The sequence below is a fragment of the Balaenoptera ricei genome, chromosome 12 (assembly GCF_028023285.1).
Source record: "Balaenoptera ricei isolate mBalRic1 chromosome 12, mBalRic1.hap2, whole genome shotgun sequence".
Taxonomy (NCBI): domain Eukaryota; kingdom Metazoa; phylum Chordata; class Mammalia; order Artiodactyla; family Balaenopteridae; genus Balaenoptera; species Balaenoptera ricei.
This window is the reverse complement of record NC_082650.1, coordinates 84,917,342-84,943,731: the sequence shown is the minus strand read 5'-3', so window position 1 is coordinate 84,943,731 and position 26,390 is coordinate 84,917,342. Positions and strand designations below refer to the sequence as shown.

The 26,390-nt window shown below is 41.3% G+C and overlaps 1 protein-coding gene across 5 annotated transcripts in view; it reads left to right on the top strand.

Annotated features, from left to right (window-relative positions):
- The window catches only part of KCNQ5 (potassium voltage-gated channel subfamily Q member 5), a 572,451-nt gene that overhangs the window by 449,689 nt on the left and 96,372 nt on the right, over nucleotides 1-26,390 (top strand). For all 5 annotated transcript variants that reach the window (XM_059941800.1, XM_059941798.1, XM_059941799.1 and 2 more), the window contains exons 4-5: nucleotides 17,929-18,104; nucleotides 18,378-18,503. In XM_059941800.1, coding sequence (XP_059797783.1) covers nucleotides 17,929-18,104; nucleotides 18,378-18,503 — 302 coding nt within the window. The remainder of the gene's footprint in view (nucleotides 1-17,928; nucleotides 18,105-18,377; nucleotides 18,504-26,390) is intronic.

The window sequence follows — 26,390 nt, the reverse complement described above, 5'->3', positions numbered from 1 at the left end:
TATTTGTTTTTCTCTTTCTGACTTACTTCACTCTGTATGACAGATTCTAGGTCCATCCACCTCACTACAAATAAGTCAATTTTGTTTCTTTTTATGGCTAAGTCATATTCCATTGTATATATGTGCCACATCTTCTTTATCCATCCATCTGTCGATTGACACTTAGGTTGCTTCCATGTTCTGGCTCTTGTAAATAGAGCTGCAGTGAACATTGTGGTACATGACTCTTTTTGAATTATGGTTTTCTCAAGGTACATGGCCACTAGTGGGACTGCTGGGTCGTATGGTAGTTCTATTTTTAGTTTTTTAAGGAACCTCCATACTGTTCTCCATAGTGGCTGTATCAATTTACATTCCCACCAACAGTGCAAGAGGGTTCCCTTTTCTCCACACCCTCTCCAGCATTTATTGTTTGTAGATTTTCTGATGATGGCCATTCTGACTGATGTGAGGTGATACCTCATTGCAGTTTTGATTTGCATTTCTCTAATGATTAGTGATGTTTAGCATCCTTTCATGTGTTTGTTGGCAATCTTTATATTTCTTTGGAGAAATGTCTATTTAGGTCTTCTGCCCATTTTTGGATTGGGTTGTTTGCTTTTTTGTTATTGAGCTGCATGAGCTGCTTGTAAATTTTGGAGATTAATCCTTTGTCAGTTGCTTCATTTGCAAATATTTTCTCTGATTCTGAGGGTTGTCTTTTCATTTTATTTACGTTTTCCTTTGCTGTGCAAAAGCTTTTAAGTTTCATTAGGTCCCATTTGTTTATTTTTGTTTTTATTTCCATTTCTCTAGGAGGTGGGTCAAAAAGCATCTTGCTGTGATTTATGTCATGGAGTGTTCTGCCTATGTTTTCCTCTAAGAGTTTTATAGTGTCTGGCCTTACATTTAGGTCTTTAATCCACTTTGAGTTTATTGTTGTGTATGGTGTTAGGGAGTGTTCTAATTTCATTCTTTTACATGTAGCTGTCCACTTTCCCAGCACCACTTATTGAAGAGGCTGTCTTTTCTCCACTGTATATTCTTGACTGCTTTATCAAAAATAAGGTGACCATATGTGCATGGGTTTACCTCTGGGCTTTCTACCCTGTTCCATTGATCTATATTTCTGTTTTGTGCCACTACCATACTGTCATAATTACTGTAGGTTTGTAGTATAGTCTGGAGTCCAGGAGCCTGATTCCTCCAGCTCCATTTTTCTTTCTCCAGATTGCTTTGGCTATTCGGGGTCTTTTGTGTTTCCATACAAATTGTGAAATTTTTTGGTCTAGTTCTGTGAAATATGCCACTGGTAGTTTGATAGGGATTGCATTGAATCTGTAGATTGCTTTGGGTAGTATAGTCATTTTCACAATGTTAATTCTTCCAATCCAAGAACATGGTTTACCTCTCCATCTGTTTGTATCATCTTTAATTTCTTTCATCAGTGTCTTATAGTTTTCTGCATACAGGTCTTTTGTCTCCATAGGTAGATTTATTCCTAGGTATTTTATTCTTTTTGTTGCAGTGGTAAATGGGAGTGTTTCCTTAATTTCTCTTTCAGATTTTTCATCATTAGTGTATAGGAATGCAAGAGATTTCTGTGCATTCATTTTGTATCCTGCTACTTTACCGAATTCATTGATTACCTCTAGTAGTTTTCTGGTACCATCTTTAGGATTCTCTGTGTATAGTATCATGTCATCTGCAAACAGTGACAGCTTTATTCTTCTTTTCCTATTTGGATTCCTTTTATTTCTTTTTCTTCTCTGATTGCTGTGGCTAAAACTTCCAAAACTGTGTTGAATAATAGTGATGAGTGTGGACAACCTTGTCTTGTTCCTGATCTTAGTGAAAATGGTTTCGGTTTTTCACCATTGAGAACGATGTTGGCTGTGCGTTTGTCATATATGGCCTTTATTATGTTGAGGTAAGTTCCCTCTCTGCCTACTTTCTGGAGGATTTTTATCATAAATGGGTGTTGAATTTTGTCAAAAGCTTTTTCTGCATCTATTGAGATGATCATACAGGTTTTCTCCTTCAATTTGTAAATATGGTTTATCACATTGATTGCCTTGTGTATATTGAAGAATCCTTGTATTCCTGGGATAAACCCCACTTGATCATGGTGTATGATCCTTTTAGTGTGCTCTTGGATTCTGTTTGCTAGTATTTTGTTGAGGATTTTTGCATCTATGTTCATCAGTGATATTGGCCTGTAGTTTTCTTTCTTTGTGACATCTTCATCTGGTTTTGGTGGCCTCGTAGAATGAGTTTGGGAGTGTTCCTCCCTCTGCTATCTTTTGGAAGAGTTTGAGAAGGATAGGTGTTAGCTCTTCTCTAAATGTTTGATGGAATTCGCCTGTGAAGCCATCTGGTCCTTGGCTTTTGTTTGTTGGAAGATTTTTAATCACAGTTTCAATACCAGTGCTTGTGATTGGTCTGTTTATATTTTCTGTTTCTTTCTGGTTCAGTCTCAGAAGGTTGTGCTTTTCTAAGAATGTGTCCTGTTTCTTCCAGGTTGTCCATTGTATTGGCATATAGTTGCTTATAGTAATCTCTCATGATTCTTTGTATTTCTGCAGTGTCAGTTGTTACTTCTCCTTTTTCATTTCTAATTCTATTGATTTGAGTCTTCTCCCTTTTTGTCTTGATGAGTCTGGCTAATGGTTTATCAATTTTGTTTATCTTCTCAAAGAACCAGCTTTTACTTTTATTGATCTTTGCTATTGTTTCCTTCATTTCTTTTTCATTTATTTCTGATCTGATCTTTATGATTTCTTTGCTTCTTCTAACTTTGGGGTTTTTTTGTTCTTCTTTCTCTAATTGCTTTACATGTAAGGTTAGGTTGTTTATTTGAGATGTTTCTTGTTTCTTGAGGTAGGATTGTATTGCTATAAATTTCCCTCTTAGAACTGCTTTTCCTGCATCCCATAGATTTTGGGTCGTCGTGTTTTCATTATCATTTGTTTCTAGGTATTTTTTGATTTCCTCTTTGATTTCTTCAGTGATCTCTTGGTTATTTAGTAGTGTACTGTTTAACCTTCATGTGCTTGTATTTTTTACAGATTTTTTTTCTGTAATTGATATCTAGTCTCATAGTGTTGTGGTCGGAAAAGATACTCGATACGATTTCAACTTTCTTAAATTTACCAAGGCTTGATTTGTGACCCAAGATATGATCTATCCTGGAGAATGTTCCATGAGCACTTGAGAAGAAAGTGTATTCTGTTGTTTTTGGATGGAATGTCCTATAAATATCAATTAAGTCCATCTTGTTTAATGTATCATTTAAAGCTTGTGTTTCCTTATTTATTTTCATTTTGGATGATCTCTCCATTGGTGAAAGTAGGGTGTTAAAGTCCCCTACTATGACTGTGTTACTGTCGATTTCTCCTTTTATGGCTGTTAGTATGTGCCTTATGTATTGAAGTGCTCCTGTGTTGGGTGTGTAAATATTTACAATTGTTATATCTTCTTCTTGGATTGATCCCTTGATCATTATGCAGTGCCCTTCTTTTGCTCTTGTAATAGTCTTTATTTTAAAGTTCATTTTGTCTGATATGAGAATTGCTACTCCAGCTTTCTTTTGATTTCCATTTGCATGGAATATCTTTTTCCATCCCCTCACTTTCAGTCTGTATATGTCCCTAGGTCTGAAGTGGGTCTCTTGTAGACAGCATATATATGGATCTTGTTTTTGTATCCATTCACCCAGTCTATGTCTTTTTGTTGGAGCATTTAATCCATTTACATTTAAGGTAGTTATCGATATGTATGTTCCTATTACCATTTTCTTAATTGTTTTGGGTTTGTTATTGTAGGTCTTTTCCTTCTCTTGTGTTTCCTGCCTAGAGAAATTCCTTTAGCATTTGTTGTTAAGCTCGTTTGGTGGTGCTGAATTCTCTTAGCTTTTGCTTGTCTGTAAAGGTTTTAATTTCTCTGCCGAATCTGAATGAGATCCTTGCTGGGTGGAGTAATCTTGGTTGTAGGTTTTTCCCTTTCATCACTTTAAATATGTCCTGCCACTCCCTTCTGGCTTGCAGAGTTTCTGCTGAAAGATCAGCTGTTAACCTTATGGGGATTCCCTTGTATGTCATTTGTTTCTTTTCCCTTGCTGCTTTTAATATTTTTTCTTTGTATTTAATTTTTGATAGTTTGATTAATATGTGTCTTGGCATGTTTCTCCTTGGATTTATCCTGTATGGGACTCTCTGCACTTCCTGGACTTGATTGACTAATTCCTTTCCCATATTAGGGAAGTTTCCAACTGTAATCTCTTCACATGTTTTCTCAGTCCCTTTCTTTTTCTCTTCTGCTTCTGGGACCCCTATAATTCGAATATGGTGCGTTTAATGTTGTCCCAGATGTCTCTAAGAGTATCCTCAATTCTTTTCATTCTTTTTTCTTTATTCTGCTCTGTGGCAGTTATTTCCACTCTTTTATCTTCCAGGTCACTTATCTGTTCTTCTGCCTCAGTTATTCTGCTATTGATTCCTACTAGAGAATTTTTAATTTCATTTATTGTGTTGTTCATCATTGTTTGTTCGCTCTTTAGTTTTTCTAGGTCCTTGTTAAATGTTTATTTTCTCCATTCTATTTTCAAGATTTTGGATCACCTTTACTATCATTACTCTGAATGCTTTTTCAGGTAGACTGCCTATTTTCTCTTGTTTGGTCTGGTGAGTTTTTACCTTGCTTCTTCATCTGCTGTGTGTTTCTCTGTCTTCTCATTTTGCTTAACTTACTGTGTTTGGGGTCTCCTTTTTACAGGCTGCAGGTTCGTAGGCCCGTTGTTTTTGGTGTCTGCCCCCAGTGGCTAAGGTTGGTTCAATGGGTTGTGTAGGCTTCCTGGTGGAGGGGACTAGTGCCTACTTTCTGGTGGATGAGGCTGCATCTTGTCCTTCTGGTGGGCAGGACTGCATCTGGTGGTGTGTTTTGGGGTGTCTGTGACCTTATTATGATTTTAGGCAGCCTCTCTGCTAATGGATGGGGTTGTGTTCCTGTCTTGCTAGTTGTTTGGCATAGGGTGTCCAACACTGGAGTTTGCTGATCATTGAGTGGAGCTGGGTCTTAGTGTTGAGATGGAGATCTCTGAGAGAGCTTTCTCCATTTGCTATTAAGCGGAGCCAGGAGGTTTCTGGTGGACCAGTGTCCTGAACTCGGCTCTCCCACCTTAGAGGCACAGGCCTGACACCCGGCCAGAGCACCAAGACCCTGTCAGCCACACGGCTCAGAAGAAAGGGGAGAAAAAAAGAAAGGAAGAAAGAAAGAAAGAAGGGAGGGAGGAAGGAAGGAAGGAAGGGAGGAAAATAAAGTTATTAAAATAAAAAATTATTAAAAATAAAAATATTTTAAAGTAATAAAGAAAAAAAAAAGGACAGAACTCTAGGACAAATGGTAAAAGCAAAGCTAAACAGACAAAATCATACAAAGAAGGATACACATACACCCTGACAAAAAGAGAGAAAGGAAAAATATACATATCTATCTATATATTTTAAAAAAAGGAAGAGAGCAACCAAATCAATAAATCGACCAATGATATTAAACTCTAGATACTAAACTAAGATAAACATAAAACCAGAAACAAATTATATGCAGAAAGCAAACCCCAAGTCTACAGTTACTCCCAAAGTCCACCGCCTCAATTTTGGGATGATTCGTTGTCTATTCAGGTATTCCACAGATGCAGGTACATCAGATTGACTGTGGAGATTTAATCCGCTGCTCCTGAGGCTGCTGGGAGAGATTTCCCTTTCTCTTCTTTGTTCGCACAGCTCCCGGGGTTCAGCTTTGGATTTGGCCCTGCCTCTGCGTGTAGGTCGCCTGAGGGCGTCTGTTCTTCGCTCAGACAGGACGAGGTTAAAGGAGCAGCTGCTTCGGGGGCTCTGGCTCACTCAGGCCGGGGGAGGGAGGGGTACGGATGCGGGGCGAGCCTGCGGCAGCAGAGGCCAGCGTGACGTTGCACCAGCCTGAGGCGTGCCGTGTGTTCTCCCGGGGAAGTTGTCCCTGGATCGTGGGACCCTGGCGGTGGTGGCCTGCACAGGCTCCCGGGAGGGGCAGTGTGGAGAGTGACCTGTGCTCGCACACAGGCTTCTTGGTGGCGGCAGCAGCAGCCTTAGAGTCTCATGCCCGTCTCTGGGGTCCGCGCTGATATCCGCGGCTCGCGCCCGTCTCTGGAGCTCGTTTAGGCAGCGCTCTGAATCCCCTCTCCTCGCGCACCAGGAAACAATGGTCTCTTGCCTCTTCGGCAGCTGCAGACTTTTTCCCGGACTCCCTCCCGGCTAGCTGTGGTGCGCTAACCCCTTCAGGCTGTGTTCACGCCGCCAGCCCCAGTCCTCTCCCTGCGATCCGACCGAAGCCCGAGCCTCAGCTCCCAGCCCCGCCCGCCCCGGCTGGGGAGCAGACAGGCCTCTCGGGCTGGTGAGTGCTGCTTGGCACCGATCCTCCGTGCGGGAATCTCTCCGCTTTGCCCTCCGCACCCCTGTGGCTGCGCTGTCCTCCGTGGCTCCGAAGCTTCCCCCTCTGCCACCCGCAGTCTCCACCCGCGAAGGGCCTTCCTAGTGTGTGGAGACCTTTCCTCCTTCACAGCTCCCTCCCAGAGGTGCAGGTCCTGTCCCTAGTCTTTTGTCTCTGTTGTTTCTTTTTTCTTTTGCCCCACCCAGGTACATGGGGGAGTTTCTTGCCTTTTGGGAGGTCTGAGGTCTTCTGCCAGCATTCAGTAGGTGTTCTGTAGGAGTTGTTCCACATGTAGATGTATTTCTGATGTATTTGTGGGGAGGGAGGTGATCTCCACGTCTTACCCCTCCGCCATCTTGAAGGTCTTTTTTAACATATTTTTAACTTGTATATATTTTGTATATTCGTGCCTCTCAACCGCAAAATGATGGCTCTTTAACTGTATTGTTTCTAAGACCCTTGAAATTATAAAATGTTATTCTATTTCTGTGCTCACTGTAAGCAAATAACCCATGAGATCAGTATTGAACATCTTACTATGGCAGGCACTGAGCAGGCACTGAGGTTACAAGGAAGACTAAGTGCTTTGCCTGCCTTCAGTGTCTTACAGTTCCTGGGAGAGACCGGCAGGCGAGCAGATGGTACTGATAGTGGTCGTAGGAGTGACGGGAGTGCACCCAGAGCCCCGGGCTCCAGTGCGTGAGGGCAGCGTCCGTGACACGTTGGCGCCTGGGCTGAGCCCTGGCAGCAGCTGAGAGGTGGCCACACGGGGAAGGGGAAGGGCCTTCCAGACAGAGCAGCATTCTGGAGAGCACTCTGAAGCTGGGAAGCAGAATTCGATCTTTGTTCTAAGTAGTGGGAAAAAAAAACAAAAACACTTTTTTTGATCAGAGAAGTAATGTCATCACTTTAACATTTTAGTCTGGCAAAAGAATACACAAGAGTTTAGCGAAAGCAAAGACAGGAGTGAGAAGAGGTGTTCGGAGTCTGTGGCGTGGCCGGGAGAGAGGGAGCCTCGCCCTGAGCCGGGGGACACAGGGCCAGGGGAGGGGGGAGAGAGGGGAGATCCCGTGGAGCCGAAGCAGCAGAAGTACACAGCTCCCTGGATGTGAGATGAGGGAAGCCCTAGAGAAGATGCTCACCTAAAATCGAGCGTGCAATCTGTATCAGGATGCTGGGGTTTTAACTGGTGCATTTATTCTGAAATTTACCTGGAGAAGTAAATAGGTTTAGAATAATTCATAATTTCTTTTACTAAGGAGTAACATTGAAGGGATATTACCCTGTCTAATATCTAGTGTCATACTGATGAGGCATAGGCAATAGAACAGAAAGAATCTAGAAATAGACCTCTCCATGAGTATATGGAAACATTTGGAAAAGAATAGACTTTTTATTTAGGTGGTATTGGAAAAACTGACTAGCATATAGGATAAAAAGTAAGATTAGTTCTCTACTTCACCAGAGAGACAAACATAAATTTCATAAAAGTTAAAGATGTCTCAGTTAGAGTAATGCTAATTGTTATAACATACAAATTCTCAAATTCCAGTAAATTCTCAAAATAGAAGTTCATTTCTTCCTTGCGTGATAGTCCAGTGAAGGTGCTTCTCACTGGGGCTGGGGTGTGTGGTAGAAGCCCTGCCTCATGCAGTCACGCGGGACCCGGCTGACAAGGCCCCGCCGTCTTCAGCATCTGGCCCCTAAGGACATCCTGAAGGCCCACATGAGCTGGCAGACAGGAAAAGACAGCCCCTAAGGCCATCTGCTTCCCCTCAGCCCGGAAGAGGCACACACCATCTCCACTCACCTTCCATCAGCTAGGACTGGTCACATCCCCCCACCCAGAGGCGAGCAGACCTGGGAAATGACGTCCCTGGTAGGCAGCCCCTTCCCAGGGGTAGTTCTGCGCCTCAGAAGAGAAGCCTGCATCTGTGGAGGACAGCTAGCTACCGTTGCCACAAAGAACATGCCAAACAGAGTACATATGTTAACTGAATGAGCAGCTGAATACACCAGATAGAATCTAGGAAAGTAGTTTTATAATCTTGGGCAAAGGCCTTCTTGATGACGTGCCTTCTATGACTTCTTCATGACGTGAATCTGTAAAAAAAAAAAAAAAAAAAAAAGTGATGTTTTCTCTATCATATTGGCAAAGATTACAAGTTTATAATAGTCCACGTAATACTTGAAAATGCTTAGAACAGTATTACACAGTAAACAGTAAATTTTAGCTATTATTATTACTATGGTTATTTTATTAGCATTGCTTTTTATTAGAGAAATACTTTCATACATTGTTAGTGATCATTGGTACCATCATTTGGAGGGCACTTTGATATCAAAACTCAAAACGTGCCAGCCTTCAACCCAACAATCCAATCTCTAGGAATGTATCCTTAAAGAGAATACCTACAAAAACTTGTGTACAAGGCTATTCATTTCAGCATCATTTTAACAGCAAAACTTGAAGTAACTTACAGCTCCTTAGTAAAGAATTAGACAATTAAATAAATTTACTTCTTATACATATGTCTAAGGTTTTGATATTTTAGAGAAGCTATTACTTTTATAATTTTAAAACAGATATTTCATTAAAATTATCCAAATTTTAGCTTATAGTGAGGTCACTGAAAAGAGCTCAAGGAATTAGAACAAAAATGGTGGTGGGAGAGGGTAGGATCACCAGGAATGTAGTAATTGTTGCACTTCTGTTTTGCCCAGAGGCAACAAGATGAAATGACCTTAAAGTGCAAGAGGGAAATTTATGTTAGCTATTAGGGGAATCTTTCTGAGACGCTAACATAATTTACAAAAATTCTTAAAACCTAAAGTCTCCAGACAGTTTCTAGACGTCAAGATGTACCCCCTTTGTGGTTCACCTCTAGAAAACTTCTCTCCCCTAACAATTACTAGTATAAAAGTGTTCAACTATGCTTTGTTTAATCTATGTGATTTAGTTCTTCCCTTTGTGATTTTAAATTAGGCCAAACATACTAAAATATACTTTCTGATAGATGCATTGTGTCACGTAATTGTAGCAACAAAACACAGCCCACCGAGTTCAGATGTACAATTGACCCTGCTTTAGCCCAATCTTAGGTCTGCTATAGGGTAACCTTGGATGTGAATCCACCTTATAATGAGGGCTTTTCAGTATTTCAGTGACTAATCCCTTTTACTCAGCATCCGGGGTGATCAATTTGTATTGATTTTGCTGACTAATCCTGGAGCAAAGTTCCAGAGGGGTCTAATAATAAACTCATACACTCCCTACGTGTCTTAAATATCACTACAGTATTTACTTCATTCAAATCTTTGCAGTCTCCTCAAGTCTCAAGAATTCATCCATAAATCATTCTAAGTGACTCAGTGGATATGTGAGCCTACTTCCTAATACCTTATAAGCCTATATTCCACATCTCTAATGGGCTGCCTGTAATCAGTAACTATTTCTTCACTGCTTCCTGACTTGGTCCCCTCTGTTTCCGTTGGGAGGGGCATTTAAGAGCTCCAGATTACACTTTTTTTTTTTTTTTTTCATGCAGCTTGGAGCTCCTCCATGTTTATTAGCAGTTCTATTTCTTTGTCTAACCCCACTGTCTCTGGATGTATCCATAAAGGTACCATCTGTTTTAGTGCCATTTTATTTCTGCTTTATTCTCCCTGCGCTTCTTTCTTTCCTGAATGCTTTATCGTAACAATTTATTCTTGCTTTAGTTTCCACGTGCTTCTGCAGCCTACCCCTTTCACCCTCCCCGCCACCACTATCGCCCAACCCACATCACTCTAGATTTTCCTTATCCAAGGAATGGGGCACCATGACTCTTAAGGGCACAGCTTTGGAGTCAGGCAAGGGCCAGCTCAGCCGCTTGTAGGTGTTGTGCTTGGCTAGTTGACCCCCACAAGCCTCAGTTCTTCGTTTGTAAGGAGGAGATAGGAATGATACTGTCTCCTTCATAGGGCTGTTGGGAGGACTAAATGAAATGATGGACCTCAGGGTTTCCCAGTCTTGGCACTACTAACACTGGGGACTGGTAATTCTTTTTTCAGAGGGCTGTTCCCGGCATTGTAGGATGTTTTGAAGCAACCCTGGCCTCTACCACTAGATGCCAGCAGCAACCCCCTTCCCAGTTATGACAACCAGATATGACTCCAGACGTTGCCAAATGCCCCTGGGAGGCAAAATTATCCCCACTGACAACCACTGGTGCACATAAAGCATTTGGCACAATGCCTGGTACACAGTAGGGACTTGATAAACATTTGCAATAGATTGATGATCAGATGGATGAATGAATATTCATTTCTAATGCAAGTGTCTAATACAATGCTTGACCCTCAATTAACTTCTTCATACACGAACAGATGAACAAATGAATCTGAAGCCAATGAGCCTTGAGGGCTACCTGTAATTCCTACATTGTACTAAAAGGTGCTGTCTTCACTTAAAACAAATGCTCCTATGTTGCAAAAAACATTTTGGACAAATAACTAATTGTGCAGCTTAAGCTGTTCTACCCAATTTTTCCCCAGCTTTATTGAAATGTACTTGACAAAAACATGGTGTAAGTTTGTGTACAATCTATCGATTTGATACACTTATATACTGCAAAATGATTGTGCGATAACAGCTCCATCACATTGCATAATTACCATTTCTTTTTTGTGGTGAAAATATTTAAGATTCACTCTCTTAGCAACTTTCAAATATATAATACAGTATTATTAACTATAATCACGATGCTGTACATTAGGTTCCCCAGAACTTATTCGTCTTATAACTGGAAGTTTACAACCTTTCACCAACATCTCCCCATTTCTCCCCACCCTCTACACCCTGGTAAACATGATTCTAGTCTCTGTTTCTATGAGTTTTACTTTTTTAGATTCCACATATGAGTGACATACAGTATCTGTCTTTCTCTATCTGGCTTATTTCACTTAGCTAAATGCCCTCGAGGTCCATCCATGTTTTTGCAGACATTAGGATTTCCTTCTTTCTCGTGGATGAACAATATTTCGATAGATAGATAGGTAGGTAGGTAGATAGATAGATCTTTATCCATTCATCCATTCATTGATGGACACTTAGGTTGTTTCCATATCTTGGCTATTGAGAATAATGCTGCAGTGAACACGGATGTGCAGATATCTTTCAAGATCCTGTTTTAATTATCTTTGGATATACACCCAGAAATAGGATTGCTGGGTCCTGTGATAGTTCTATTTTTAATTTTTTGAGGATCCTCCATACTAATTTCCATAGTGGAAATTTACATTCCCAGCAACAGTGCAAGAGGGTTCCCTTTTCTCCACATTCTCACCAACACTTATCTCCTGCCTTCTTGATACAGCATTTTAACAGGTATGAGGTTTTGATTTGCATTCCCTGATGATTAGTGATATTGAGCACCTTTTGAATACACGTTAGCCATTTGTATGTCGTCTTTGGGAAAATGTCTATTCAGATCCACTGCCCGATTTTTAATTTGATTGTTTGGGGTTTGGGGTTTTTTTTCTTTTTTTCTTTTTTACTATTGAATTGTATTCGTTATTTATATATTTTGGATATTAACTCCTTATCAGCTATGTGATTTGAAAATATTTTCTCTTTCATTGCCTTTTCATTTCGTTGATGGTTTCCTTTGCTGTACAGAAGCTTTTCAGTTTGCTGTAGTTTCACTTGTTAATTTTTGCTTTTCTTGCCTTTGCTTTTGGTGTCAAATCCAAAAAAATCATTGCCAAGGCAAATGTCAAGAAGCTTACCCCCATGTTCTTCTAGGAGTTTTATAGTTTCAGGTGTTACATTTGTCTTTAATCCATTTTGAGTTAATTATTGTGAGAGGTGTAAGATAGTGGTCCAGTTTCATTCTTTTGCATGTGACTGTCCAGTTTTCCCAACACCGTTTATTGAAGAGACTGTCCTTTCCCCATTGTATATTCTTGGCTCCTTTGTCATTAATTAATTCACCATATATGTGTGGGTTTATTTCTGGGCTCTCTATTCTGTTCCATTGACCTATGTGTCTGTTTTTATGCCAATATCATACTGTTTTGATTACTATAATTTTGTAATATAATTTGAAATGAGAATGTGTGATGTTTCTAGTTTTGTTCTTCCTTCTCAAGATTGTTTTGGCTATTCAGAGTCTTTGTGATTCCATATGAGCTTAGAACTGTTTGTTCTATTTCTGTGAAAAACAGCACTGGAATCTGATAGAGATTGCACTGAATCTGTAGATTGCTTTGGGTAGTATGGACATTTTAACAATACAAATTCTTCCAATCCATCAGCATAGAATATCTTTCCATTTATTAGTGTCTTCTTCACTTTCTTTCATCAGTGTTTTATAGTTTTCACTGAGCAGATCTTTCACCTCCTTGATCAAACTCCTTCCTAAATATTTTATTCTTTTTGATGCTATTGTAAATGGGATTTTTTCCTTAATATCTCTTTCTGATAGATTGTTGTTAGTATATAGAAACACAACTGATTTTTGAATATTTATTTTGTGTCCTGCAACTTTGCTTAATTCATTTATTATTTCCAACAGTTTTTTGGTGGAGTCTTTAGGGTTTTCTATATATAATATGTCATCTGCAAATAGTGACAGTTTTACGTCTTCCTTTCTGATTTGGATGACTTTTATTTCTCTTTCTTGCCTAATTGCTCTGGCTAGGACTGCCAATACTAAGGTGAATAAAACTGGCAAGAGTGGGCATCTTTAATTTGTTCCTGATCTTAAAGGGAAAGTTTTAAGTTTTTTACCACTGAGTATGATGTTACCTATGGGCTTGTTTTGTGGCCTTTATTACGTTGAGGTGCATTCCCTCTATATCCACTTTGTTGAGAGTTGTTATCTGAAAGTGTGTGTATTTTGTCAAATGCTTTTTCTACATCTATTGAGATGATCGTATAATTTTTATCCTTCCTTTTGTTAATGTGGTGTTTCACACTGATTGATTTGCAGATGTTCAACCATCCTTGCATCCCTGGAATAAATCCTACTTGATCATGGTGTATGATCCTTTTAATGTACTGTTGAATTCAGTTTGCTAGGATTTCATTAAGGACTTTTACATCTACATTCATCAGGCATATGTACTTTTATTTTCTTGTGCTGTCCTTATCTGGTTTTGATATCAGGGTAATGCTGACCTCATAAAATGAGTTTGGAAGTGTTTCCTCCTCTTCTGTTCTTTTTATGGAAGGGTTTGAGAAGGATTGGTACTTATTCTTTAAATGTTGGTGTAATTCACCAGTGAAGCCTTCTGGTCCTGGACTTTTTTGTTTGTTAGGAGGTTTTTGATTACTGATTCTATCTCTTTATTAGTAATTGGTCTGTTCGGCTTTCCTATTTCTTCCTGATTTAGCCTTGGTAGGTTGTATGTTTCTAGTAATTTAACTACTTCTTCTAGGTTGTCTGTTTCATTAAGATCTATTTCTGGTAGTTTATCGTGTTCTTTTGTTTGGAACATTTTATTTTGTTTCTTCATTTTCCTTGACTCTTGTGTGTGGGTTTCTGTGTGTTAGATAAACAGCCACCTACCCCAGTCTGGACAGGCTGATCTTGTGTGGGAGATGAACATCATCAGTCAGCCTAGCCTCGGCTTCTGGTTGTCTCTAAATCCTGTGTGATTGTCTAATCACTTTCCCTGTTCTCAGTGGCTCCCGGTGGTTGAACGTGTGGCCACACTGATCAGTGTCCCAGGGGGAGGGCCACAGACAGCTTCTAGATACAGGCCAGTTGGAAGCTGGACCCTCAGGCAGCAGTGGGGAAAGTGTGTCATTAGGCCCCATCCAAGGAGAAACTGGGAGGTGGGCATTTCACCTGTCCCCTCTGTATTGGGCCCAGTTGTACAGCCATGGAGTGGGGGAGGGGGCTGTGGGGTCCGGAACCCATTACAAACTTCTTTCTTTGCTACAGGCCTGTGGGACTCCTGAATGAAAGCCCCACTGGCTGTCAGAGCCAGGTGATCCAGGGGTTCTTCTGTCAAGCAGCAGCCTCAAAAGCTGGGGCACCAGATGTGTATAAAAGCTTCCTGAGGGAGATACTGGCAAACTGGAGCAGGCCAGGGGGAGAGGCCAGGGGAGGCGTCCACCGGCTTCTGTGGTCTCGGGAGAGAGCTGCAGTCACTCCCTAGTTGGATGCTAAAAATTAGAGGCCTGAGTGGCAGGCGGCAGCTTTTAAAATACGCAAATAGAACCCTCTCGGGAAGGGGCGGGGAGACGCAAATAGAACCCTCTCGGGAAGGGGCGGGGAGACGGGCGTTTCTGCCCGGACTCGGGCGGTGGGTGAGCCGAGGCCCAGTGCTCGCGCCCGCTAATACCTGCTTCTGTGTTTGCTGTAGTATATGGGGCTCACGGATGCAAGCCCACGGCTTTCAGAGCTAGGTGTTCGGGGGGGGGGGGGGGTCATCCCTCTGGTGGGAGTCTTAAAAATTGGGGCGCTAAAAATGGGGTTCAAACCCTTAGCCCCACAGGGAAAAGCTGGGAGTTGGAGGTCCCTGCTGTGTGCTAGGACGGGGGTTGACGGCGAGTGCGTCTCAGCCTCTGCTGCCGTTTTGATGTGAGCGTTTTCTCATTCTCCCAGTGCGTAGAGGCCCCTTGGCTAGTTTCTGGATTTCCTGCAGAGGGAATCACTGCGTGTGTAGCTGTTCATTTGGTGTGTCTGTGGGAGGGCGGCGGTTCAGGGGTCTCCTGTGATGCCATCTTTAAAGACCACGGCTGCCCACTGTCAATAAAAGGTAAATCTTAGGGAGACTTGCTTTTTATAAACATCAGTGGCTGACGGCTGTGAATTAGTATATTGCTGTAGAATTCTGTGCTGGTTTGATTAACTTACAGGTATTTTAGATTGATGTTCCAGTTATTAAGCCACTGATGTGGTAAGAGAACAAAGCTCAAGCTACTTTTAAATGTTTATTAACCTAAGTTTATTCTATAAACATTGAGTGCCTACCATGTTTCAGACACTGTTCTAGATACTTCGGATACAAGTATCCAACCTTGTGGAACCTCCATTCTGCTAAGTAATGGTCTACAAACATAATAAATACATAAATAAAAATAAAAGTCAAGAGTACTCATAACTTCTAAAATATTAACCTGGGAAATATCTAGGTGGTACTGACAGCAAAATTCCAGTGGCTGACTGTAATCCAACAAGAAACACTTTTGTGGGTGCAATCGTCGTGTGCCATTTGGTTGCTCATTTATGACGTCATTTCATTGAACTCTGACTTTCTGATCTGAATTAAAATGAGGGCATTAAATCTAATCTGTGGTTACCTTTACATATTTTGTGACTTAAAACCTTTAGATTATGATTCACTGTGTGCATAATTTTTGAAATTGCCTCAAACCTACAGGGTTCCTTTTACTTTTTCTAGGTTTTGTCTAATGAACTGACTTTATAGCATACTTTTTGTGCTGTAGTGTAACAGGTCTATAGCTGATTTTTTAAAACTAGTACAATATATGTCTTTTTGCGTCTCGCTTTTTTCATCTGTAGAATACCTAACCAACACGGGTGTTATAAGGATTAAAATAATATAACATTTGTAAAAAACCTAGAACGAAAGAAAGTGCCTGGCATGAAGTAAATTTTAAGTCTGTGCTTTCTGCACCCCTACTGGTCATTTACTTATTTCAGTTATTTCTAATATTTTAACATGGTCAATAGGGTACTGTGCCTTTTTCTTTCCTTTGTACACTTGTGAGGAAGCAGGACTGCCATGAGGAAAAGAAGCAAAATGCATATCCATCAGGGCCATATAAGGAATGTCTCTTTGTCTGTAGACCACTTGTCTTGGAAGTAAGTCCCTCCAGATGATGAAAGCCAAGAGATGTTTTCACATTTAACTCTTTTTTAAAGTTTTTTCCTGATTTCAAAAGACATTTTCATTGTTATAGAACTCCAACATTACCAAAATTAATAACTTAGAAAGTGCTAAGTCCCTTTATCCACATACTCACCACAACTCTCTACCCTAGAGAGAATTAATAGTCATATTCTGTGTATATTCTCACATGTCTTTCCTAGGTGTATAATATATGTTTTATTAAATAAGAGTACATTGTACATACTGCTTTGCAACTGACTTGAGTCGCTTAATGTCTTTGATGTCCGTATCAGCGTATGTAGTTCCTTCTCATCTCCACAGCTATGGAGCGAGAAAGAAGGATGCATTTGTGGCTGGCTGTGCACCCAGCCTCAAGCTCCCACAGCGTGCGGATCCGATTGGAGGAATCCCTTTGGCTGACCCACGTCCTGCCAACCCCCGACCCTCTCCAAGTCCTCACCCAAAAGGGCACCAGGAGAGTGACTCTGAGGGTGCTCCTAGTGCACACGAGGGGCCAGGCCTTCCTGAAGGCAGGAACGACTGGGCTGGACAAAGAATACACACTCACATGGCAGTTAACCCTGAGGCTCCCAGGAACGTCAGTAACTGCAGCCCCCTGAGGTGGAGCTCTTCTTTGGAGCGTGGCCACCTGGTCGCGCACAGCCCGCTCGGAGCAGGAAGGACATCTTACTGAGGATGATGAGGTCAAGCTAACCTGCTGTAGAATCTCCACTGGAAGCCATTCATCCCACTTCACCTCTCCCACTTCAAAGCCTACCTGCCCTCACTCAGATATTTACCCTTGGAGCGATTAAGTCATTCATCTTTTCTATGCTCTCCTTAGCTGCTCTTTTTCTCTTTTTAGCTGACAAAAGAGCAGATGTGATTTAAGCCAAACGTCAATATGTCAAACATTAAATATCCATTCCCATGCAGCGCGTGGTGTGTATGATCACCTACTCTGTTGTAACAAATGCAATGTTAATTAACTTGTGTACAGAACTTACCCAGAACTGACTGGCGCGGTACAGAGCATGCACACAGAGCAGAGGGCTTAGAGCAGCCGCTCAGCTGGGGCCTTTGTCTAAGAGGCTGTGAAGGGCCAGCCTCCACAACACAAGTGCACTTTCTGCAGAAAGGAGCTACCAGCTTCTTCGGCAAGGAAACGGGAGACGTGATTACGCGAAGCAGCCCTTTCGCAGCTGGACAGGCTGTGCACCCTCTGTGGCATCAGCCAGCAGGCCGCGGTGCTGGGGCAGAGGCGGAGGCAGAAGCCCCTTCCTACACGCAGGAGCACCCGTGCCACCGGGATTGCCGTGGGGACGCTGCGCCAGCCCGAAGCCCCCCGGAGCACCGGACCTTCCGAAGGCGGTGTCCAGGCCTTTGAAGGTGTAAACCTGCGTGGCTAAAGCAGAGAACGGCCGGGGGTCAGACCCGGGGCAGCAGGCGCAGGAGGCCACGCCCTCCGCCTTCCACTCCTCGGCGATCCCAGAGCCCGCGGGGCGCGCGCCGGCCTGGGGCTCCCGAGCAGTTCCCTGGGCCCCAAACAGGTCATAGGGACCCTTTCTGAAATCCTGTTCTGGAAACGAAAACCTCCTGGTCGTGCTACTTACGGCTGCTTCGCCCTGTTTCTTTCAGATACCATCGTCCTGATCGCCTCCATAGCAGTAGTTTCTGCCAAAACTCAGGGTAACATCTTCGCCACGTCGGCGCTGCGCAGCCTGCGTTTCCTGCAGATCCTGCGCATGGTGCGCATGGACAGGCGCGGCGGCACCTGGAAGCTGCTGGGCTCCGTGGTCTACGCGCACAGCAAGGTGGGGGCCCCGCCCCGCCCCGCCCCGGTGCGGGCGGGCTGTTCGTAACTTCCTCCCTGGCTGCCGCCTTAGTGACTAAAGCCGTCCAAAGCGAGCTTGATCTTTTCAGTAACTGCTTAAAGCAGCGGGGGACACGAGGTGTAGCGGATCGTGTGAAAGTCGTCATAAATAGCCAAGCAGTAGTCAAACACGTGGAATCATGCTTAGATTTTTTTTTTTTCCTTTTTCAAAGATCTTTCACCTCTAAAAATCTCTCCTTCCTTTTATATCTAGGAATTAATCACCGCTTGGTACATAGGATTTTTGGTTCTGATTTTTTCGTCTTTCCTTGTCTATCTGGTGGAAAAGGATGCCAATAAGGAATTTTCTACATACGCGGATGCACTCTGGTGGGGCACGGTGAGTATAAGAATCTGGTTTTATTTATTGGATGTTGTGAGATGTTTCCTTTGGATGTAGTGTAGTGATTCCCATGAGTGGTCTCAATAAAACTATGAACTTCCAAAAGGGAGTTAAGTGAAAATATACAGCACTTATAATTATCTAAAGAGTTTCCCCTGTTAAGTGCAACAAAGTTACGTTCTCTTACAAATCATCAGTAGTATTTCTTGCATGCTAGACTGTTGCCAAAATAAAGACAAGTAATTTTTTAACCGTGATTAAAATGTTCATGGGCTTGTTCGTTTTAACTTTGTGGAGCACAGCTTTAAAGTGCAAATGGTTGCATTGTTTTGCCGCTCATCAAAAAGTTTATCTGAGGTTTTAAAAAAAAGAAAAGAAAAAAGGAATACTAGCTGAATGAAAGAAAAGTAAAATTATGGTACAAAAAGGGAAGAAGAGAAGAGTGGTAACCATCTGTGAGATCAGAGACTATAGACCCTGAATTTCAAAACTTTCCACTCGTAAACCTCTTTTTCCTTTATATTGTTGTTAAAGGATAGTTTTCCAAACAAATGAAAGTAAAATCATGACTCTCATACAGGTAGAAAATAAACATGTCCTAAAGATTTTATTTAAACTTTTAAGTATTCAAATGAATGTGCAAACAGAGGCACACCTGGCTTCTTCCACAGTGAAAGAGGAAAGTCAGAGGAACCCACACCAGACAGAATGTACTTACACGTCTATAGGCAAGAATTATTTTGCATTGCTGCTACAACTTATGTAGTCCTAAAATAGCTCAAAGGCCTGAAAGGTGCAGAGCCCGCCCCGTAAAAGCAGGAACTGAGAACCTGGAAGAGTGTACTCTAAACAACACATAGTTTTCCATCAAAGCAAAAATTGTCTTTACAGTGTAAAGAATCTATAAAACAGTCGATGAAACGTGTACCCTATTAAGAGTGTCATAGGACAAAGGAGTGCTTTATGCAATGTGTAAACTACATTTTTTTAAATTCTATTCCTTAAAACATTCCAAAAGGGTGAAAATACAAGAGCAGTTATAGTTGTTTGAAGACTTTCCCTGTCTCTTTGGTCCAACAAATTTGTTCTCTTACAAACCATCGGCAGTATTTCTCGAGTGCTAGATTGTTGCCAAAATAAAAATCTGTCATCTTCTTAAACTGTGGTTAAAACATTGGTAAGTTTGTTTGCCGGTTTGCTTTGTGGAGCAGGGATTTAAGTTCCCAATTGTTGCGTTGTTCCGCCGTTTGTCAGAAGCTCATCAGTGAGAACTAGAGCTCTTGCCAAGGACATGGGTAACTCGTCAGGGCCTGTAGTAAGCAGAACTCGGTATGTGCGGGTGTTGCATAGCACCAATAATATGAATAAGAATCAAAAATATATCCATCTGAAGATTCAGATTTGTTTTCCTTAAATTATCAGCGTTAAATGTCTCCAAGATTGTGCCACTGACAACAAAGCATTCTGTTGGTTTAACAGTATGGTTTCCAACTCCTTCCCCTACCCCACAAGCAATAATGGCCACTTTGAAAGGAGGAAAGTGGAAAACCCAGAGGAGAGCAGTCATCTGACGTTCTTAAAATACTTCTTATGTGTAGAGAACAAATGAAAATCTATGACTCGTGGTGGGATAAACTGTGTAAACTGAGCAAACAGGAGGCTTTTCTAGCCAGCAAGGGGAAGACAACTGATTAACCCAGGCTTCAAAGCAGCGATTTGAATTGAAGTTTAGATTTTGCGCCTCTGTGATAATTCTAACGTGCGTGAGTGACGGGACACTCGGGAGCCCCTTCTCCTCTGAGGTGCATCTGTTGGTGGGTCCACCTGGCAGCTCTCTGGCCTTCTGGCCTTCCGTCTTCCTTTCTCCTTCCTACTAATCAGAAATGCTGCATTGTGAGTTGAACACTGTGTGGGAAGCTCTGAATGTGCCTCTCACTTAGTCACCAGCTTGTTTCTTTTGCCAGAACGACCCATGTAGCAGGTTTCCAAAGGTCATCTCTGTTTGTTTCAGGGAAAAGCAACATCTGTTTATTGATTTCATTCCAGTAGTGCTATTTGACTGAAGTTTAACCTGTACTTAACAGGATCTTTGAATGGCCTAATTATGTCTCTTTAAAAAAAAAAAATCTAGCCTTGAATACAAGAGTAAAAATTTTCTAAGGTGTTGCGCTTCTAGCAATAAAAAAAGGCCTTGTTGGTCCACAGTGGGTTTGTTGATATTAACTGACTCATTCATGAAATCGTCTGAAGCCACAAAAAGCAAACAAGAGAACTTACTAGTTCTATTCCTTATAAGAACATACTAGGTCTCCAGTGTGAAGTAAAACAAATTTAAAATACTGACTATACCTTTTATTATATGTTAATGAAGACCTTAATGAAATCTGTGTCTGGATACTTTTTAGTTAAAATTGTCCATGTTCCAAGTGAGAGAGTGGCATGGACATATATACAGTACCAAATGTAAAATAGATAGCTAGTGGGAAGCAGGTGCATCGCACAGGGAGATCAGCTCGGTGCTTTGTGACCGCCTAGAGGGGTAGGATAGGGAGGGCGGGAGGGAGACACAAGAGGGAGGAGATATGGGGATGTATGTATACATATAGCTGATTCACTTTGTTATACAACAGAAACTAACACACCAGTGCAAAGCAATTATACTCCAATAAAGATGTTAAAAAAAATTAAAATAAAGATAAAATTGTCCATGTTGCACGTAATGGACACCTTGCTAACTAAGGAAGTATCCAGAATACATAGGGAAGTGAAACCATCCTGAACTGGAGTGTTTCTTAGTGCTAGGCTTTGGTGAAAAAAAAAAAAAAAAAAAAGTAAATCCTCATTTATTTTAAAAAAAAATGCCGGAAGTATCGACATTAGTATAAAATGCCATTTGTAGGCTATGGATCCAGTGTCCCAGTGAATTCTAAATATTAAATACGAAACCCCTTCCATTAAGAAGGTACTGAGGGCTGTACCCAAACCAACTGCAGGAGGAACACATAGTGCCATCAGCACTGCTCAGAGCCAATAACAATTCAGAGAACTTTGATACCTGAAAACAATTCCATACTAGCGAACAACAGTACTCAGCCCACTGAGTAAGTGGGGTAATCGATACAAAGGGCTGGTCCTAAGCGCATGGCAGGTACCCAACCACAGATGCGGCTGCCGTGGATGTGAGGTGGGAGAACCGCTACAGCCAAGGAACACAGAGCAGTACCTTCCTGGCACACCCACGGCTTAAGCGCAGAAGGGGCGTGGGAACTGGGGTTTCGATGAAAAGATGTTCTGGCTGCTGAAGGAGCAACTGAAGAGGCGTTGATGACAGTGGACGTGCGGCGGGGGAAGGGAGGCTGAGGCCCCAGCTGTGGCTCCGGGACAAGAGGACCTTCTGGTTGCTGGGTGGAGTTCCATTTAATGTTATTTCCTATTATTATTACCCTCCTTTCCAGTTGCTTTAGGTTTATTCTGAAGTAATTTAAAAACAGGTTTTCCCGCAGTTACTTTTGATTATGATCTCCTTCTTTCCTGTTATTATTTTCTTCCTTTTGATTGGCTGAAACAACTTAAGATCCCATCCTCCTGAAGTAATTTTTCCTGGTAATGACCTATTCTTGAAGGCCAGCTTGTCTTCTTTCTATTTACCATTATTCCTGTGATGAAGACAGTGTTACGGGTTTTTTAAAAGACGCAAACAACAGCAGATGGTGTAAATCTACTCTTGAGCAAGCATCTGAAAACTACAGCCTCCACCTGAGACCTGTGCTTGAGATGATTCCTTCAGGCATGTAGAGGATTTGGTGTCGGCCAGAGTTAGTCCCAGAATTCATGCTAAAGACCTGACAGTCTTTCTCCAAGCATCAGTATAGGAGGCTCTGCATTCAACAGGTTGTACAGCCCAAATATATGCCATGAGTTTCATCCCCCTGCAAAATCTAAGAATAAGAAATGGTGCACATTTGTGGAAAGAGCTAAGATACCCTTGTCACTGATAACATCTGTTACCCTTCCAAGAATCAACCCTCCTTCCATCAGGTTCACCAGGACAAAATGTTTTCTGCCACCTCATATAAGCTGTGGCTTTCTGATTTAGTAAATCTGCTGGTACAGTTAATTAAAGTTGTGTTTCTTACTACCAATGCATTACCCGATGGTATCCAAGCCTTACTTTACTTCTAACCATTCAAGATTATTAACGACCAAGTGAAAACTGAGACACACATACCCCAGCCATTACCCCCCAAAACAGCCGAGTGGTTAATAACCTCTCCAAGTGCCACGCCTACCTTAAGGGCGTTTATGGGGTATACTGGTTATAAGTCTCTGTGGGGAACTCTTTCCTAAGATGTCTGTTCCTTGAAAATTGTCACCGCACACGCGACTCTGGACACTTTTGCTCAGTATTACTCCATAAGCACTGAGCACGTGCTGTATTGAAAAAAAAAAACGTATTATAGTCAGGAGACCAGGGTTCCAGCCCCATTGTTAGCAAAGGTGTGATATTAAGCAATTATTTAACATCTCTGTAAAACTGAGAAAAGAATAGTACCCAAACACAAAGTTGCTGTGTGTATTAAATGAGATTAGGACATATAGATGTACTTTATCAAGCACTAGACAGATGTTAGTCACCACTGTTACTACATATTTGACCACAGTCCTGGAAGAACAGTATGGAATGCTAATGCCCTGAGCTCCCTGCCACAGCAGAACCCAAATTTTATGATGGCACCAACACAGGAGTTTCTGATGTTTGAAGATCAAAAATCTTTCTGATGTACTAGTTCAAGGTGACCAAATTTCAAAATTGGCTGTGCAGATTCTGTGACTACCCACTATCTGAAACCGTATGCTCAGGAAGTGGCCCAAAGAGAAGAGAAGGGAGAAGAGAGACTCGAGAGAAGAGAAAAAGAGCAAAGAGGAGGAAAGGGGAAGGGGGGGGGAGGGGGGAAGGGAGAAGGGGAGGGGATGGAGAAGGAGATTGTTGACAACTGTCAACATGAATCTTCTTCCCTTAAAGGACCCCCTTAGGAACCTTCGTGCATTGTTGGTGGGAAGGTAAATTGGTGAAGCCACTATGGAAACCAGTATAGAGATTCCTCAAAAACATTAAGACTAGAGGGCAGACAGCAGAAACAAGAAGAACTACAATCCTGCAGCCTGTGGAACAAAAACCACATTCACAGAAAGATAGACAAGATGAAAAGGCAGAGGGCTATGTACCAGATGAAGGAACAAGATAAAACCCCAGAAAAACAACTAAATGAAGTGGAGGTAGGCAACCTTCCAGAAAAAGAATTCAGAATAATGATAGTGAAGATGATCCAGGACCTTGGAAAAAGAATGGAGGCGAAGATGGAGAAGATGCAAGAAATGTTTAACAAAGACCTAGAAGAATTAAAGAACAAACAAACAGAGATGAACAATACAATAACTGAAATGAAAACTACACTAGAAGGAATCAATAGCAGAATAACTGAGGCAGAAGAACGGATAAGTGACCTGGAAGACAGAATGGTGGAATTCACTGCTGTGGAACAGAATAAAGAAAAAAGAATGAAAAGAAATGAAGACAGCCTAAGAGACCTCTGGGCCAACATTAAACGCAACAACATTTGCATTTTAGGGGTTCCAGAAGGAGAAGAGAGAGAGAAAGGACCAGAGAAAATATTTGAAGAGATTATAGTCAAAAACTTCCCTAACATGGGAAAGGAAATAGCCACCCAAGTCCAGGAAGCACAGCGAGTCCCATACAGGATAAACCCAAGGAGAAACACACCAAGACACATAGTAATCAAATTGGCAAAAATTAAAGACAAAGAAAAATTATTGAAAGCAGCAAGGGGAAAAATGACAAATAACATACAAGGGAACTCCCATAAGGTTAACAGTTGATTTCTCAGCAGCAACTCTACAAGCCAGAAAGGAGTGGCATGATATACTTAAAGTGATGAAAGGGAAGAACCTACAACCAAGATTACTCTACCTGGCAAGGATCTCATTCAGATTCGATGGAGAAATCAAAAGCTTTACAGACAAGCAAAAGCTAAGAGAATTCAGCACCACCAGACCAGCTCAACAACAAATGCTAAAGGAACTTCTCTAAGTGGGAAACACAAGAGAAGAAAAGGACCTACAAAATGAAACCCAAAATAATTAAGAAAATGGTCATAGGAACATACATATCAATAATTACCTTAAATGTGAATGGATTAAATGCTCCAACCAAAAGACACAGGCTTGCTGAATGGATACAAAAACAAGACCCATATATATGCTGTCTACTAGAGACCCACTTCAGACCTAGGGACACATACAGACTGAAAGTGAGGGGATGGAAAAAGATATTCCATGCAAATGGAAATCAAAAGAAAGCTGGAGTAGCAATACTCATATCAGATAAAATGGACTTTAAAATAAAGAATGTTACAAGAGACAAGTAAGGACACTACATAATGATCCAGGGATCAATCCAAGAAGAAGATATGACAATTATAAATATATATGCACCCAACATAGGAGCACCTCAATACATAAGAGGCAACTGCTAACAGCTATAAAAGAGGAAACCGACGGTAACACAATAATAGTGGGGGACTTTAACACCTCACTTACACCAATGGACAGATCATCCAAAATGAAAATAAATAAGGAAACAGAAAAAAAAAAAAAAAAAACATTAAGACTAGAACTACCACTGATCCCTCAATTCCACTCCAAAGAGAAGAAAAACACTAATTGGAAAAGATATATGCACCCCATGTTCATAGCAGCGTTACTTACAAATTATGGAAGCAACCTAAGTGCCCATCAGTGGATGAATGGAGAAAGAAGATGTGGTACATAAATACAATGGAATATTATTCAGCCATAAAAAGAATGAAATCTTGCCATTTGCAACAACATGGATGGACCTAGAGGGCATTATGCCATGTGAAATAAGTCACAGAGAAAGACAAACACTGTATGATGTCGCTTATATGTGGAATCTGAAAAACAAAACAAATGAACAAACATAAAGCAGAAACAGAATTACAGATGTAGAAAACAAACAGGTGGTTGCCAGAGGGCAGAGGGGAGGGAGAGGGAAGAAACAGGTGAGGGAGATGGAGAGGTACAAATTTCAGTTGCAAATAAATGAGTCCCAGGTGTGAAAGGTTACTGTGTGGGAAATATAGCCAGTAACTATGTGATGTCTTTGTATGATGACATCATAACTAGACGTATTGTGGGGATCATTTTGAAATGTTATAGAAATACCAAATCACTATGTTGTGTAACAGGGACTAGCATAGTGTTGTAGGTCAATTAGACCTCAAAAACAAACAAACTCATAGAAAAAGAGATAAGATTTGTGGTCACCAGACGGTGGGGAGTGGAGGGGAGGGGAGATTGGATGAAGGTGGTCAAAGGTACAAACTTCCAGCTATAAGTACTAGGGATGTGATGTACCACATGGTAAGTATAATGAACACTGCTGTACATTATATATGAAAGTTGTTAACAGAATAAATCCTCAGAGATTTTAAAACAATAAAAGTATTTTTCCATTTCTTTAATGTTGTATCTGTATGAGATGATGGGTGGTCACTGAACTTAGTAAGATAATCATTTCATGATGTGTGCAAGTCAGAGCATTATGCTGTGCACCTTGAACTTATACAGTGCTGTGTGTCAATAATATCTCAATAAAACTGGAAGAAAAAATAAATAAATAAAATAAAAAATAATTTTTTTAAAAAGACCCTAAGGGGGAAATTATGCTGTGATGTGGAAATCTACAGATAGTATATTCTTAATTGTTCACATGAATGCATTAGCTATAAACTACTATTCGTGACTGTATCCTCAAAACCAGACCAATAAAAGTTTGTTGATTTG